Source organism: Corvus brachyrhynchos, unplaced genomic scaffold (genome assembly GCF_000691975.1).
Source record: "Corvus brachyrhynchos isolate BGI_N302 unplaced genomic scaffold, ASM69197v1 scaffold101, whole genome shotgun sequence".
NCBI classification, from domain to species: Eukaryota; Metazoa; Chordata; class Aves; order Passeriformes; family Corvidae; genus Corvus; species Corvus brachyrhynchos.
This window is the reverse complement of record NW_008237239.1, coordinates 12094155-12111642: the sequence shown is the minus strand read 5'-3', so window position 1 is coordinate 12111642 and position 17488 is coordinate 12094155. Positions and strand designations below refer to the sequence as shown.

Below are 17488 nucleotides of genomic sequence, written 5' to 3'. Positions count from 1 at the left end.
AAACCAAGGAAAATTCAACAATCGTGTCCCTAGCACCTGCAGTACAGTGTTTGCAGTCAGAGTGCAAACAGGAAGAGAACACTGCTCCTCTGCTAAACCAATATTTAACTAACAGCCTGCTCTACACAGATATGTAAATATCATACAAGTGACTAATTAAAAAGCTCATCTCTCTGTTATCAGGCCTGGACTTCATTAGTACCCCATCTCAGAGCATCTTCCACAGATTTCTTTTGATTAACAGGGCTGCAAACTACATATGTATGTCAATCATATGGTCATGGCTTATCTGGAAAGCCCAGCCACCCCCTCCACTGCAGTTCTATCACTACTCCTCAGAAGAGGCAGCAGCCTCAACGGGAGCCTTGTTCCCCACCACAGAGGCACTCTTAAGAGTTTTGATTAAGAAAATATTCCAAAAGACAGAGGGATTTTAGAGGGTTTTCCTAACAGTAAGGCCAAAGAGGCAGCAGATCAGGGCTCTGCTTATCAGCTCCCCTCCCTCCCTAGAGCAAAGTAATTTGGGGAGCTGTAGGAATGCCCCAATGGAAAGGGAGTAATCTTCCTGAGAGCCATTTTCCTCCTCATCACTGTTCCCACAGGAGACATGAGATAATACATCCCATCAGGATCCTTCAATCTGTCAAATACAAACTTAGATGTTCAAATACCTGTAGGGTCAGCGGGTCAGCTTTGCATCATCTCATGTCTGGCTGTTCCAATTTTGCCCTGAAAATGTTTTTGTTAAGACACATCACAGGTTTTCCTGCATGGTTCTAGAAGAGTCAAGCCGAATGAAAACAGTAAATTCATTATGTAGGATGACATTTTAAAGCAAATGTACCATAGTTACATGACAGTCCTCCCCCAGCCCAAATAACTTTCAGCTGGTGTTAGCTCCAGAATGCGAGACAACAGCTTTCTATATCAAAATACACTTACTGTCAAGAAATACCAGTATCCCCATCCCAAGGTAAGGTGAAGGGGTTAAGATCTGACAGCAGAAATACCACATGTGCCTCTGGCTTATCAGATTTATAGATTTATTCTGTAAAAATCCTGAATATCTGTTGGGGATGTTTCCCTCTATTTTTAGAACATGTCTGAATACCTGCAGTTTCATTTCTTGCCTGGAGCATTAACAAACATACACGTATGTTACACGTTTGGGAAAGACAGATGGAAAAACCTGAAATTTCTGAGCATGTAGGCCCCCCAGTGGCTTAAGCCAGCCTGAGGTCATGCCACCCCACTATTCCCACCCATCCCACACCATTCCCACCCACCTCTTGCTTGCTCCTGTAAGAAGCACTTTGGGAAGGTAAAAGGGGGAGAAGCAAAAAGGTGGATAAGCCACAGAGCACCAGCAGTGTCTGGAATTTGGAAAATCCTATTTAAACAAACAGGAAAGGATTAAAACTCTACAAATGGGCTTAGCCCCTTCCTAAATCCACCTACGTGTATCATATCCCTGACACTGGCAGCAAAGCACGGCACAGACCACAGACCTTTGCATTTCTGCTTTTCCCCAGGGACTGTGAGCTACAGCTCTTGGTTGTGACCCAGCCCCGCACGGGGCCACCACTGGCTTGTGCTTGGGTAAAACCATTTGTGGGTGCTTTTGGTGCAAGTCTGGGAACTGCTTCTGTGAAAGCACCTGCGCCCATTTTCTTTACCTGGGAAGGAGAGGTCACACCTGAAGGACGTCCATGGACGCCAAGGACAATCTGCTCTCTGAACTCCACCGCAGGCTCTGCCCTCTGCTGTTAACCTCTTCCAGTCCCTGGTGAACAGGAGCTGTCCTGATGCCAAACGAGTCTCACCAAGCAGACAACAGCACAGGTCAGCACAGCAAAGGAGGCTCCTGGCGGTGGCCACAGGGTTTGGAGGAGCTCTGCCCTGGAGCCACACACAGCCAGAGGATGCCCTTCTGTGTAAAAAAGTTCATTATGGCTTTGGTAGAAGCAGGTTGCTTTAATCTCCCAATTTGGTGTTTCTAGATTAAGGTAATTCCCACAGTAATCCCATTCCTTAAGAATCTGTCACAATCATAAAAAGAATGCAGCTTCACCAGATTATATAACTAACTGTGTGAAATATAACAGTATCTATAAGAATAGATGTATAAGGGATAACATAACAAATACCATTTGGGAAATGTCTCATTAAAGAAGGATTTCTAAAATACAAAATGTGTTTTACAAGTTGTTATAACTAAATTACCAAGAATTGTTTCATTTGAGTAATATATTACTGTATTTTAATTACTTCATAAGATTAACATGAATACAATTTATCAAGTCATTAATTTCTGCTGTTGTAATATTAAAATATTAACGTTGACAGAGCAGTGGACTGCTGCCCTGAGTTACAGACCACTCCTGGAGAAAAAGCTAACACATATTCAAGAGGTGACCACTTGTATCATCTGGATTATTACAGGCAATTGAAGACTACTAAATAAATTTAAATGCAAACATCTTTCAAAGAGTGCTAATGGAGCAGTGGTTTGCATTTAATTATCTAACTCAAACGTTGGGTCGATCTAGACATGACAACAAAACAAAAAATGTGGAAAGCTAAATGTCTTTATGGAATTAATTCATGTGTGCAAATGGATGACATCAGCTTAGACATGTTTAAATAACCACTAGCTAGGCACAGACAGATTTTGTTCTTAATTCAAATTTTATTTAGAATTTAAATTTATAGTTTAAAAAGTATGCACATTCTGTATGTATAAAAGTTTAAAAAAATACATCGATTTATTGATAAATGCTTCAGGTTAAATTTACATTTTCATTCATATCATTATATTGCAATAATTGTTTTGCATCTTTTAACACTTATAAAAATAAATTAATGAGATTGAATAAACCATTGGAACCATGCTAAAATAATTCCTTAGAAAAGAGGGGTGAAGTTTGCCATAGCAATTCTTAATTCCTTGCTACTGTAAATAAATAACTCTTCAATTAAGCAGTATAAGGAAGTACAGGTTAGCAGAAAAGCACTTGCCCACAGGCTGAATGGAAAGGCATGGTGGCATGACAAAAATTGTACCAAAAAGATGTAGAATTAATTTCTACCCTGCCAGCTGAGAGCAACTCTGTGTCTGACCTCTCAAAACACCAAAACCTTCTCACCCCCACCTGCCCAAACCCCCCTTCCTTGGGGGTGTGTATGTGACCTGTAGAGGACAAGGAATGACTTCACATGTCCTTCTGGTTAGAAGGACTATCAAAACATCTGTTCACAATTTGGTAACTATTTTTAATTGAATCAAGAATGTGTGTCCTTAATGTGAAATTTTAATGGCTCGCCATAAATTATTAGAGATAAAAGAGGCTCTGAGCAGATGGTGATAGCTGAATCTAGTAAGGTCACAGTGAACTGCAATCCCACCCAAACTCCCCAGGAGTAACATCCTTCCACCCATTCAACCTCGTGTGACAACTCTGATTTCCATTTCAGGAAGAGTAATTTAAAAAAAAAAAAGTAACTGGCTTTGTGCTGAACTTGAATCTTGCATCTCCAGAGCCACAAGCCTTTACAGAGGGCTCAAATGCACCTAACTACCAGCAGCAGCCAAGGGTACCGCAACAAAAATACACGAAACTCTGGAGAGAAAAAAAATGTACCAAAACATTAAGAATAAAGTAACAGGTTTCAAGGAAAAACAAAAATTATTTTTTGCAAAGTAAATGCCTTACAGACCTTCTTTATATGTGAAAAAACCCCATGGAGGAAGAAACAAACAATGAAGTAAAAAAAAAAACCAAACAGAGAAAGGGTGGTGTGTGTGTGAGAGTTAATAGTCAACACCTGCAAACGGCTGTTCCTGCAATACACAAGGTCATTTACATTAATCATTCACCCTACCTCCTCTCTGGCTATGTTTCTGTGCATAAATCAAATGCTGTGTTACCCAAAGGGTAACCTTGTCCTGGCATCACTGAACATGTCTTCCTAGAAATGGGAACATTTCATAATTCTGAGACCTTTCCTTTCCAAAGATGGCTACAGACACATGCACATTTATACATAGATATATACAAACAAGGTTAGAAAAATATTTATTTTTGCTTGTTTAAATAATTACTGGAAAGTGTTAATACAGTAATACATTAATATTTGTACAATTAAAACTTTATATATAAATATTATATAAAGCATTTTTCATAGCAGCCATTGCATATATAGTAAAACAAGTCTATCTGAAGTCCCTGCTGCAAAACTCAGGCCAAGCAGCGCTCATCCTCTTCTGAGAGGAACATCCGTACCGGAGCCAGGAGTTCAGGAATGAGGAGTTCTGCTGCCACGGACAGCAGAGATGTTGCTTTATCTTCTGCCAGGTATTGCCCAGGCCACCTAAGTGCATAGTGTTTTTAGGGAGAAATGCCACTATGTGGAATCACATCACAGTCTAAGCTTGTCTCCAACACACAAATCAGGACAATGCCTTCTAACAAAAGGCAGAAACATTACGGAATGGCTTAAAATGTGCTAACACAAGGTGGGCCATGGCCTTACCACAAGGTGTTCAGGGGCACCATCACTCCTCACACAGCTAGGGAAGCCCAGCAAGGGGCATGGAGGCACAAGGAGGAGATGTCATGCAGGACAGAATTTAGTAACTCATATTTAGTTTGTTTTTATTGAGTTCCCTTTCCAAGTTTCCTATGAGAGTATCAATACTTTCCTGCAGGTCCTTGAGGTGTGCTCTGTGATCCACTGCGGAGTCCACATCCTGCACTGTCAGGTAGCTCCCAAAGGGGTGCTCGCCAGGGCTGGGCTGCGGGCGTCTTGCGGGGACATCCAACTCCTCGGCTTTGCTGCTGTCATCCCCGCTCTCCGTGTCCTCCGAAGGGACATCATCGTAGTCTGCTTCAGCCAGGCAGTCTCTGGGGTTTAAGAAGTAGTTCTCCCCACAGCTGCTCCAGTCCCCAGCGTAGCGGTTGCTCGACGGGCTGTCCAGACCTGCTGGCCTCGGTCTGAGCACCCCCAACATCTCGGTGCCGCTCAGATTCAGCATCTGAGGTCTCTGCCTCTTGGGCCTCAGGTAATTCAGGGAGGATGAGTGCTCAGGAAATGTACTCAGATGTGCTGGTTCTTTGGCAGGTGAGTGATGAACTAAAAGAGAGAAGTTAAACCAGTCAGAACTGAATCCATGCTGCAACAAAAAAGTCCATGGCAGATGCCCACTGTGCTCCCTCGATGTCCCACTAAGAGCATGCATGAATACATGCAAGCTTACAGCCAGAACATTGCACATTTTTTGCCACAGTTTGATATAAAATAATTAGGAGAAACTACTGTAAAATCTCAATTTTGAAGATCTATGCCAGATTCAAATTGCAGCAGAGAAGCCTTTCTAAAAGTAGAAACTCCCAGAACACCAATTAAAGTCACTGTATGAGTTAATCACCATCCAGCTCTGGGTCAAAGAAAAGCAAACAGCTCAGCTCACACGCTTCATCCAGGCTAAGGAGTAACAGAAAGCAGGCACAGCAAAAGAGGTTAAAACACAACAAAAATACGATCACTGAGAAACACCTAGAGAAGCTGACAACACACCAAGAGCTGAGCTCTTGTGCTTCTCTTCTGCCCTGACGTCCTGTGCTATTAAAGAAGCTCACTTGCAGCAATCTTCTGTGCAGCCACAAGCCCATGGCAGCCGTACACTCACACAGGGTTGCTGGCAGTGCTACCTGAGCTCACGATTGCACAGCACAAGTTACTAACAGGCTCCTCCACTGTTACCCACTGCCTATGGCGAACAGCACAACTCTGCACTGACCTGTGCCTACTGAGTGTCTGAGCTGCAAAACTTCTTCTGGTTTTACACAGACCATTGCTTCTTGCAACGAGCCGCAGAGACTTTCTATCCCCATTCACCACTGAAAGGCAGTGCACACAAACCCATGCAGTTCACCATCTGAGCCCTCCTTGTTAGACTCCCCACATACAAGCACAACGGCTCAGTCCTGAAATGTGCCCAATCCTCCTTCTGGACTCACATTACAGGTTCTCCAGGGGATTTTACTTTAACAGTACCTTTGCACAGTAACATGCAATAACTCTCACTGCTTTTCCCCCTACTTTTACTATAACAAAACCCCTTCTGTTTAGACTATGCTCCATTAAGACAAAGGGCCATGGGTTAACAATAACTTGCCAGTGTTACATGGTTTAACCAAACAAGGACTATTTGTTTTCGGTTGGAAATATACGGAAATTGAAGTATTGCACAACATGTTGGTTATCAAGCTGTCTCAAACTACAGAAGATTAAATATAAGGGATCAGGCTGTGATCCTTCCATTCAGTCCAAGTGTGCTGTTTACAGTGTGTAGTGTTCACCTACTCAAGTCTCTGCACTTGTGTTTTGCCTCCTTTTTAGCACCACATCCTGCACACTTCTTGCAAGACAAGGAATAGCACTCAGCTTTTTCTTCTAAGTGAAGGAAAACTCTACTACTTACCCTACTCCTAGCCTCTTGGAGAATTCACACTCCCATGGGCAGAGCTTGGTTTTGTAGTCCACAGCAGCCATGCCATAACCCATCTCCAGGGTTTCATGATTAGTTTCTACATAGTATTTGCTGCCCAAACAGCTCTTGGTCTCCCTCTTCCCCTACCTACATGTGCCATCTCTCCTGCACTAACTCACTGATCTCACTAAAAGCTTCTTCTCATTTTTTGTGATCAGCAGCTTTGGAGCTGCCCACCTGCAGCTGACAAGGGAGCAGCAGCATTTTCCGTCACCTCAAACCCATCATGGAGCAGCAACATTTTTCCTTATGCAAAGCTCTGCAAAAACAAGTAGAAGTTACAGAGCTCTTACTCTAAGCATGCTTTCAACTCTGCCAAATTACAAGGGCAGAAATAAATTAACCCCATCGGGCCAAAACTGGAGAGCAGGAAAAACAAAATCTCCAAACTCTCTAATTCAGATGTGGAAACTTTAATGTCACTGGGCTTGTGTTTTCTAGTGTCTTTACTCACATAAAATCTTCACCATTTCTTACATTACTCAAACTCTGCCATCTGGTAAGAAAGCAATTAAACCAACAAACTTCCCATTTAGCAAAGTGACCAAATAGAAACAGTGTATTATAAAACTGTCATGATTTCTTTAGATTAATAGGTGATGCCATAGTACCTCACATTTTAAGAATTCTGATGCTGCTCAGTCATCCCGTGAATTAATGTACAGTGTCATACAGTAAAAACATACAGCAATGGTTTGGCTTGTTTTGCTTGATCAGATTCATGAAACAGTACCTGGCCACAACTGAAGTAAGTAGTGAAGAACCTCTATGTGCTTTTTGAAGTCCAGGGCACTAGCAAGCTCTTCTGAGTCTGTGAAGACTCTGTTGTTATGGTTGGTGGTCTCCTGCCTCTGGCTCAGTAACACAGGGCCAAAACACACAGCTAAATTCTGGCACGTCATCTTATTTACTTCGTGGTAAGAAGCCACCAGTTTCAGGTGATCCAACAGCATCTTCAGGGTAGCCTGAAGAAACAAAATACTACTCATGAAACCAAACACTAGACAACTGTGGTGTTGGTCACTGCTCTAGAGGGAAAAGATCAAGGCTGATAGCTCTGGTTTTACTACCAGTAGCCATCAACAGAACATCTAAGTGCCGAATTAGAAAAGTTGTATTTGACTAGGACAGAGCAGACCAATTAAGAGACTTTCTGGTAAAACTCAGCTTCTTTCTTATCTGAACTCAGTTTTACACGGATGAGTTTTCTCACAGTAAAAAGGGTACATCAGGAAGGGAAGAGAGGCTGCAGAAGCTACATTAGAAAATAAAGAAACCCTCGATATGATGTCATTGTCTGAACAAGCTTTCAGGTAACTTCCGGATACTGTGCAGGCCCCTCGCTCACTCCCTCCCCCAGAAGGGGCTAACTGTGGCTTGCTGCACAGGTGAATTTGGCAGGTAACAGTGCACAGATCTCTTACACTGCACAACACAAGAAGAAAAGGCTCTACTGCACATATTTAAGAAAGAGGAATGGATTTGCCCAGGTAATTACAACACACAGATCAGAGAGCTCCACAGAAGTAGAGCAGGACAACACAAAGGAATCCTCATTGATCTAATCATGTAAAAGTAGTGATCACAGCAGTTTTAAAGAAACAATATAAAATGAAAACTAGAGCAAATCCAACAATGCAGATGCTCCTATTCATTACAGCATGGAAGTATTTTCAAGTATGTGGAGCGTCACAAATCCAAGTGAACCACTTGATCTGATAAACAGTTCTGAGGCATTTTCTATCGAGTGTGAAAATGTTCCTTTATTTTCTGAAGCTTGAGATTTACTTGAATGTGCTAACACTACTCACCTTCTCAACATCTGGCAGGCAATCCAGGAGGGCTGCTGCATAATCAGAGTCACTTGGGTCATTCTCACAACCATTTGCTGTCATTCTCAAGGGATTTTTCACCATGGCATCCAATACTGCTTCGTAGAGCTGCTTGGTTATCAGGGGGGAGGGCAGCTCTCGCAGATAATCCTTTAGGACACCTAATGAGACACACCAACAGCCGCCTTTAACAAGCTGCAGATTCACTTTGTAGCAATTTTTGGGAGTATTAAGGCACATCAACTTCACCATTCTGTAAGAAAATCCTGTGTGTCAGTGACAAAGCTCGCACGTAGGAGCAAGAGATGGGAGGACAACACCAGAAGGGCACAGCAAAGAGGGGCTGGGGCACAGCAAAGAGGGGCTGCACGTGCAGAAGTGGGGACACTGGGCACCAGGTGAGCATCTCTCGAAGTTTCCCTCATGTTAAGGGTGAGGGGAGGCAAGGAAAGGGCTCAGAGCAGACCACCTCCCATCCAAGGGAAGGAGCTCCTACAAACACCAAAGTCCAGCTTGATGACCTCTCCTCTTTTATATAAGCCTATCAGTTAGTTTTTCTGTTCTGTTTATTTTCAGCTACAAAATTATGAGCAAACATCCCAGTACTGGTGGCACGTACAGTGAAGCACATGGTGCCTTCACACCCAGCCAAGCACAAACCAAACATGTGCTCATGAGAGAGAGCCACCAGCTCCCTGCCACCCCTGGGTACCCCTGCAGCTCCAGCACAGCACTCGCTCCTGTGACAGATGTGATCCACACCCACAGGAGACATTGCCTAAAATTCCCAGGCACTGAGCCCTCCCTGTTGCAGAGAAATACTGCACCATTTCTGAAGCTGGGGATGTGCTGGGGGAGAGGCTGTTTCTAGGGATTGCAACAACCAGGCAAGCACCTCATTAACCCCTATTCCTTCCACAAATGCATTGAGTGTTTGCATTCTTGTAAGCTGGCTTTGGAACCTGGCTGATACTTCATTTGGAGAGAGGTTTCAGTGACTGCAAGAATAATAATGGAAGAACCCAAAATATTAAGGCTTCTAACAGCCTCTGGAAAGGACATAGTGGGATGCTATCCAGGAGCAATACCCAATAAGACCAACAAAAAAATTGAAGGAAACAAGCCTGCTCCCCAGCAGCTTTATTTTCCTTTAAAAATTGCATTCTGTGCCACAAATATCTACTAACTTTAACTAGATCACAACTGCATTTAAATACTTTGTTAAGAAGAAATGAGGGATTAAAAGAAACTGTTTAAAAGCAGGTACTGCAGTTAACAAAGCAGCCTGTTCTCCAAACAGATCGTGTTGGAAAGGCAGAAGATGTTTTAGCAGGCACTCCTCACAGCCTTGTAAAATCTCACATCACAGCAATTACCATCACACTGTGCTATTTAACAAAGCAACAGTTTTCATTAACTCAAGTCTGTGTAACCGAGCTGTAAAATGAACTGTACAGCGTGGGCTTTGTTACAAGGTCATTTCTAAAAAAGTACAGGGAACAGAAGGTAACATTAGGCCCTTCACATGCAGAATGCAAGTAAGAGTTGGCTTCTACCTGTATAAATATTTTCATTTAGAAAGAATTCTGTACTTGCAGCAGCACAGCTACTGAAGCTGTGTTGCAGGAACAGCACTACCTGAAGCAGCAGTGCCCTGATCCTGAGCTGCCAAATCACCTCCCCTTGCAGCACGGCCATGGGGCAGTCAGGCAAAACCATCTCTGCAGACACCACACAGCCCCCAGGAGCTCCCTCTGTGCTTAAAACGGGAACATCCCCTCAGGAACACAAAATATGCAAACAACCATTTTTTCCTGAAAAAATATTTCCTCCGGTGGTTTGGTGGGATTTTTTGTTTGCTTTAAAAAGAATATGCACTTTTGGTACTTCTCCACTTCAGTGGCTAGTTTTTGTTTAGTAACTTACTCATATCCCTCCCTTCCCACCAAGTATTTTTTCTTCCCTGAATTTAGAGGCTCGTGTTTCCTATGTGGATTAGCTGGTTAAAATATTTATGAAACAAACGTGGCAGATGCTGGTGCTGTACAACATGATCTGGGATATTTTCCATTTTTCATAAGCAAAACATTAGCAAGAGATGCTGACTTCTATCAAGATCTCTCTTTCACCTGTGCTTTTTTTGAAGGCAGAGGCTGAAATCAAAATCAGCTTACAGTAGGAAATGGTATGTTCTAATCAAATTAGCTTGTACTGTTGAAACACTCACAACTGTCTATTAATAATTATTTAGCAGGAATTCCTGCAACAGCATCCACAAACATAGGACTACCACCTGCCAAAGGACTTTCTCCAGTTCAGCCCTGGATAACAGGATGATTTAGGAGCCATGAATGCCCCTTGACCTTTCTAAATCCTTTTGCTATTCAGTCAGCTAAATTAGCTCTCTAAGAGGCTGCTGTTAGTTTTTTCCATGAATCTACGCTTCCCGCTGCTGCCAGCCCACTAGCACATTCCTCTTGACACAACCACACACAACAAATTTAGACAAAGAGCAGAAATTGCCATCCACTTCATTAATTCCTCATTTTTCTGACCCACTGAACTGTTAAGAGTATTGCAAGCTTTATGCAGAGATATGAATTCACGTGGATGCCAACACACACGATGCAACAACACAGCTACAGGTCAGTTCCATGAACTGCCTGCACGCCTCAGTTTGATCCATGAGCCCACTTCATTGTGTGTAAGCCTATGCCAATCCCAAGAGCATTTCCCAGTCAAGATTTAATCATTAAATGTTCATTCTTTAGTCTTTGAAGAGTTGTCAAAAAAATATGTTGTTAATCTTTTTGGAAAGGAGTGCTACTCAAATTTCAAAAAGGACATAAGGCAGCACTTCTCTTCAAATCAGCCAAGATTTATGCTGAGGATTCGTATTCTGTGGAACACATGTTCTGGCTGATAGAAGTATATGAATCATGTGCAGCAGCCTCAGCATTAAGTAATCAGGGGAAACATTCCCTCTCAACCCAACTCCCTAAAAACATGCAGTAAGTTTTGTGGGCTCTTTTATTCCTAGCACTAAGCACAGTGGCTAACTCAGTTGTCCACAAAAACTGTAGGTTCCCCCGTCAATCCACACCAGGCATTCAGTTTCCACATTCAGTTTCCAATAATTAGAGTGACTACATTTTGGTCAGTGGAAGCTTCAAGTGCCAACACCCCCTTTCCCCCCCCTGCTGCCCCAGCCCACAGAGCCACTGCAGTCAGTCCTTGCAGCACAACAATGACAAAGGCAGTGCAGGCACTTGGACAGCACAGCTGCAGGGCTACCAGGGAAAAGAATCTGCTTTTCTAATGTATTTTTCCCTTGTAAGGAAAGCAGTATGTAAGTAAACTCTTGCAATAGAACACATACAAAAGGACACCCAGTAGATTTTCTGTAAGGCAGAAAACAAAGCTGTAGTCTTTTCACTTGCAATGCAAACTCTGGAAGCAAAACATTATTCTCCAGTAGTACCACCACCAAGCCACACTTGCATGGTCACCAAAAGTTCACCACCAACAACAAGGCTTGGAGCAATGTATACAGAAAAGTGTACTTCAGTTTCTCAGTTCTCAAGTGTACTTCAATTTCTCCAACACCACAGCACAAACTTGTGAGGGAAAGATCAGTCAGACTGTGTTGCTGCCCTTCTAGAGTTGTTCAGTAGCACTGAGTTCTCCTGCAGGTCAGACTTTGGCTTCAGCCAGTTCTGATTGGTTCTGAGTGTACAATATACTCAGGAAAATCAAAATGCTTAGGAAATGTTCCAGGTTCTTTTGTATATGGCTAAGTATTAAATTCCTACACCCTTTCCCCATGATATTCCTGAACCATTTCTACAAATACTGTTTTATTTTAATGATTACTTGTAGCATGGAAGTGCAACGCCATTTTTAGTATCTAAAATTAAAAAAGAGTAACAACAAAGTTTTCCAGTACCCCAAAGTTTACGTTAACCAAATTGCAGTTTGCCATTTGTCTGCTTACAAGTCAGTATCAGACAGCTTTTGCTGCTGGCAGAAAGCAACAGAGGGGTTTTACTCCACCTTATGAGTTGATCAACAAAAATTTGAGAAAATAGGACTTCAATAATTTCATGGAACAATTTAATCTTAGAAGTTCTCACCACTTTTTATCATTAATTTATTTGTAAAGAGAAGAAAATTACCCAGTTTGAAAGATCATTTATACTTTTTACCTTTGCCATAAACCTTGTTTATAAAAGCTGTATAACATCAGAGTGAATCACTGGGTGGGTTAATGGCTGGACTTGATCATCTTAAAGGTCTTTTCAATTTAAACAATTCCATGATTCTATAAATACAAGTTTCTGATGCTGAGAATGCTGGTACTTGTAGACAGTACCGAACCTCACAGTGAAATCAGCCAAGGCAAGTAATGTGAACTGACTGGCTGCCCACTCTGAACCAAGAGGTTTATGTAACTCAGTAAATGTCATTGAGTAGTATCTTCTGATAACATGTTGTATAATTACAAAATGTAATGAATAAAATTAATTCCCAGTAAATTGAAATGAAATAAACCACCAAACAGGGTATAACTCTCCTATACAGCTGGATGTTGGATATTACAGAAAGGGTTTTGGCACAGAAAATTTATACCCCAACTGCTGTTACATTTTCTACCCCTTGATATACAGGCAGTGAATGCCTCTGACTAATTTCTCAGAGCAACTGGCTTACTCAGTGGTGCCTGAAATTAGATCAACTTTAGCTTACATAACAGGTATCAATAGTTACAAAACTGTTCCAGTTTTAAGCAAACCAAAAAAACCTCAACAACTTACTTCAGTTCTGCAGCGAGTTTTAAGCAAACCAAAAAAACCTCAACAACTTCAGTTCTGCAGCACAACCCCTGTGAAGAGACCCATGTAAGGAGCTGATGCAGACAGGCCTCCCTGGACCTTCTTACCTGTGCCTGGAGCTTGCTGTGTGACACCAAGTAAAGGTGTCTCACTCCAGGAAGCAGGGCAAAGCTTAGTAAGGTTTTTTAAAAAGCAGTGATCAAATGAAGGCACTTTCCTGCAGCTCTAACTAGCCTGCAAAATACAACGGGAAATCTGTTTCCGTAACTCCTGCGATCTCCAACACAAAGGGGAGAACAACAGCTGATCCAAGACAGCCCTGGGTCACATGGTGCAGAGCCACCAGCACAGCAGAGGTGCCTGATCACCACCAAGCTTCTCCAGATCTGCTCCAACAGAAACCAATGGCAGAGGTTTAACCAGCTCCAAGACCCCAGCTCATTTCAGACTCCCACTTCCCTCTGCACCTGGCAGAGCAGCTACTGAAAGCAGGTCCTTCCATGACCTCCTCTCCCTACAAACCACTGCTGCTTCATCCACGATTACACATCCCCACGGTAAGCGCCCTCATTCCCACCCAGCTTTCAGCAGCAGTTAAAAGCTTGTTAAAATGACAATAGAAAACTAGTTCAAAACACAATTTCACCTTTTAAAAGGTACATGAGGAATAGGGCACAAGTCTGCTAGAAGAAGAGCAAGGAAAAGTGTTACCTGTTATGACATTAATGTCTGGGTACTGGCTTTCACAGAGCGTGACCGCCTTGCTGTCCCTCTCAAAGGCCTCTCGAAGCTCTTTCTTCACCGCAGCCGAGCCACAGAGCCGGTACAGACCCACCACCTGCAAGCACAAACACCGGCCCCACGTCAGCCCGCGGCCTGCAGAGGGACCCGTACGTGACACCGTGCGCTGTGTCATCCCGAGAGCGACAGCAGCTGCGTGGGAATGGAAGCTCGGGACAGCCACACAGTGCAAACATCAGCACACAGCATCGGACACCTCGCAGGACACACCGGGGGGGCTGCTCAGCAGCAACGGAAGGATGATCCTGTTTTCAAAACAGTGAATGTGCTGAGCAGTGTTTTATTGACATAACACAAGTTTTAAATTGGAATTGTTTAATGTTCTGCTTTTATGCAGACTCAGGAAAGAAATACAGATTAAACATGTATTTGCTTCTCACCCTACTCATTCAGACCATCATAATTTTTCCTGGCATAACTGTTTAATTATACAAAATAGAATTCAAACTTCAGCAGAAAGAAGTGAAAAGTGTTTAGAGCACTATGTAGACAAAATGACATTACAAATACAGTTACTAATCATTAGCAGAAAAAAAAGTCATACAACTGACTCCATACTAAAAATAAGAAGTTACAAACCAACTGACAAACCAACACAAACCCAAAATTAGCAAAACCATTTTCTTATAGTATTACATTATATAGTAAAAAAATTAAAATTTAATTTTATAACCTTAACCAGAGTTTCAAGAAAATTATGAATACTCCATTATTACACCTATAATATGTTGTTTTGAAGCTGACAACATGCTGACTTCCATGTGTTTCAAATGATATTTAAAGTTTTCTGCAAAACAGGGGTTATTTAACATGCTTAAGGTGATAGCAGTGAAACCCACATCACTCTTGAATTGAATTACCAGTTAAATCATGTGCTTTCATGTATTGAAATTTTCCATTTTATCATTTTTCATTTTCATCAACACCATTTATAGAAAGCACTCCTATGATCTTAGAAAACCAAATGTTAAAAATATTCATTTTATTTTAATTAACATTATAGGCAGCTATATTGAGCAGGAAAAGGTTAATTCAAAACTACCACAGACTCAAGACAAAAAAAAATACCCAATACTAAACCAAAAAAATCCCACCTGGACTGCCTTAAGACCATGAGAATGCAGGTCTGCAAGCAAGAGTATTTTTCTGGTCATATATTAATTCCTGTTAAATAAATGGAACCTTACCCAACGGAATTTGTACTCCCCCTTTCTCAAGACTGAATACAATCTAATATACGCCTAAGAAAATTTCTTTTAAACTTTCAAAGTTTCCTAATGCCACATCTGAAATTCAGGTGGAGATTATGCACCATGACAGTAGTCTGCAGTGTACAGGAAAGTCAGAAACATCAGACAAGCGCGTGGTTAAAAGAAAAAGTTAACAGGGTATTTTGCAGTTTTGGTTCCCCCCGTGCAAATACAAAAATAGATTTCACGCTCAAAAGCACCAGGTACATTCAGATAACTCAGATCCCAACTGCTTCATTACCAGTGTTGCCTTGATTACCCAATATCATTTGCATGACTAGGTGCTAATAAGCCTGTAATAAAATACTGAAACCATGGGACACATATATTGGAAAGAACAAAACTTCTCTTTTCCAGTGATTTGGATGTAAGGAGAAGTACTCACAAGAAAAATCACACAGTTATTATCAGCAGTGACTTTCAGCAAAAGAGCCACATAGAAGTACCATTTCCCTCTATAGGTCATGACCTGGGTTATAAACAGCAGAGCTAATCTCATCACACCTGGAAGCATATCCAACCTGTCAGCAATTTAAAATAGCAACAGTGGTAGGTGTGACTACTTCTCAATTTCACCTGAGTGAGAACAGGTGCAAAAGACAACCAGGGCTCACATATGCTGTGGAACAGCAGGCAAGAGTCCTCCCACCAGTTTCAAATTAATTGCCAAGGGGAACATCTGAGCTTAAGACTGTGTACAGTCCTTCCTAACAGACCTCCTGCCTAGCATCCATAACTGGTGATTTGTTTCCATACCTCATTTCTCATACATATTTTTGTTCATTACATCAACCAATAAAACTATATTGGGATGAAAAAAAAAGACACTGAACACTTCTGCTTTGCAGCAGTCCCAATTTTGAGAACAACCTGAAGAAAGACAAGGAACAGTGGTGTGGGGAAAGAACTAATTCAGCCCCTCAGGGACTCATCCTCATCCTAATGCTGTGTACAAAGTGATGACAGAGACAGGTCTTAGACACACTGGCTTCAGGCTGCACCAAAAGATATGCTCCTCATGACCGTGTCACTGCACACAGTATCTCAGGTTTGGTTGGAGGGAACAGTGAACCATATAATTTTTAAATTTGGATGTGTGTCCATACAGAATGATCCATGTCTCAGGAGTCAAGCATTCTCAAGTTCTCAACTGATCTCTGCTTTCTCGGGGTGTCTCTACACACTGGCGGCTGCAGGTTTGTTTCACCATCCCCACTCCTAAAACTCTGCTGGGAGCAGCTCCTGCGAGCAAGTGTACTTCTCTACAAAGGCCAAGCTGGAAGCACTGATTGCACACAGCCCTGTTATTCTTCCCACATTACAATGGCCAGTGTTCACCACACAGAAGCAGCAAAGGAAAAAAAACTGACTTGTAAAGATGTTTTTAATTTCCCCCATTTCCACTCACTGCTCACACTGCAACAACAGCTATCTCAACACAGAAACATTGACAAAAGAGATTAAAATATGCACAGTACCTGACAGCCTCTCTTTTCAATCTCCAGAATGCATTTCTGCAGCAAAAGTGGCACCATCAAGCCTGCATTTTCCTTCTCTACAACTTTTCGAGCATCTACCCCAAACATCACGGGCTCCCGGTCTGTGTCAAGGCCATCGAGAGAGTTCTCCCACTGCTCCATGAGTGACAGCTTGACATAAATAAGCCCCCTGGGCTCCAGTTTGACAGCCAGCTGATGTGTTTTGGTGACCCGAAAGAGAGTGGGAAGAGCCACAGTTCCATGACAACACACTCGGTTTTTCCGTGGGGTGGGTTCCCAGCTGAACACCACCAGCTTTAAGTGCTGAGCGTTTTCGATTTCTATGTTGAATGTGTGGTCCATGTCTAGAAATGTTGTCCTACATGTAAGCAGGGCAGTCCTTGCTTTATTTACTGAATCAACCTGTATTGCACAAAAGACATCTTTTGAGTCTATTCGTGGTGGCTTTAAGTCTTCAGCACCATAAAAGTGAATGCTCATGAGTCCAGAGATGTACTGAGAGCACTTGGGTTGATCAGAAAAGTTGTAGTGTCTGAAGGCATCGATATCTATTTCGGGTTTACCACTGTTACTTGGAAGGCTCTCCTTTCCTTTCCCACACTTGGTTTCATGCCTGTGTTTACCTGATTTTGTTATAAGTTCAGGAGAGTCGCCATCACTGAGGTAACCACCTTTGTTGAAGGATTTGGAGCTCCTTGAGCTCTTCTTTTTGTAGGTGTGT

The 17488-nt window shown here is 42.3% G+C and overlaps 1 protein-coding gene across 1 annotated transcript in view; it reads right to left on the bottom strand.

The window, feature by feature from the left end:
* Positions 1-2669: 2669 nt before the first annotated feature.
* The window catches only part of SYDE2 (synapse defective Rho GTPase homolog 2), a 25202-nt gene continuing 10383 nt past the window's right edge, over positions 2670-17488 (bottom strand). Inside the window, exons 4-8 of the mRNA XM_008630507.2 lie at positions 16747-17487; positions 13929-14055; positions 8365-8546; positions 7287-7518; positions 2670-5133 (exon numbers count right to left, since the gene is read on the bottom strand). Of these exons, the coding sequence (XP_008628729.1) occupies positions 4631-5133; positions 7287-7518; positions 8365-8546; positions 13929-14055; positions 16747-17487 (1785 nt within the window). The 3' untranslated portion in view covers positions 2670-4630. The remainder of the gene's footprint in view (positions 5134-7286; positions 7519-8364; positions 8547-13928; positions 14056-16746; position 17488) is intronic.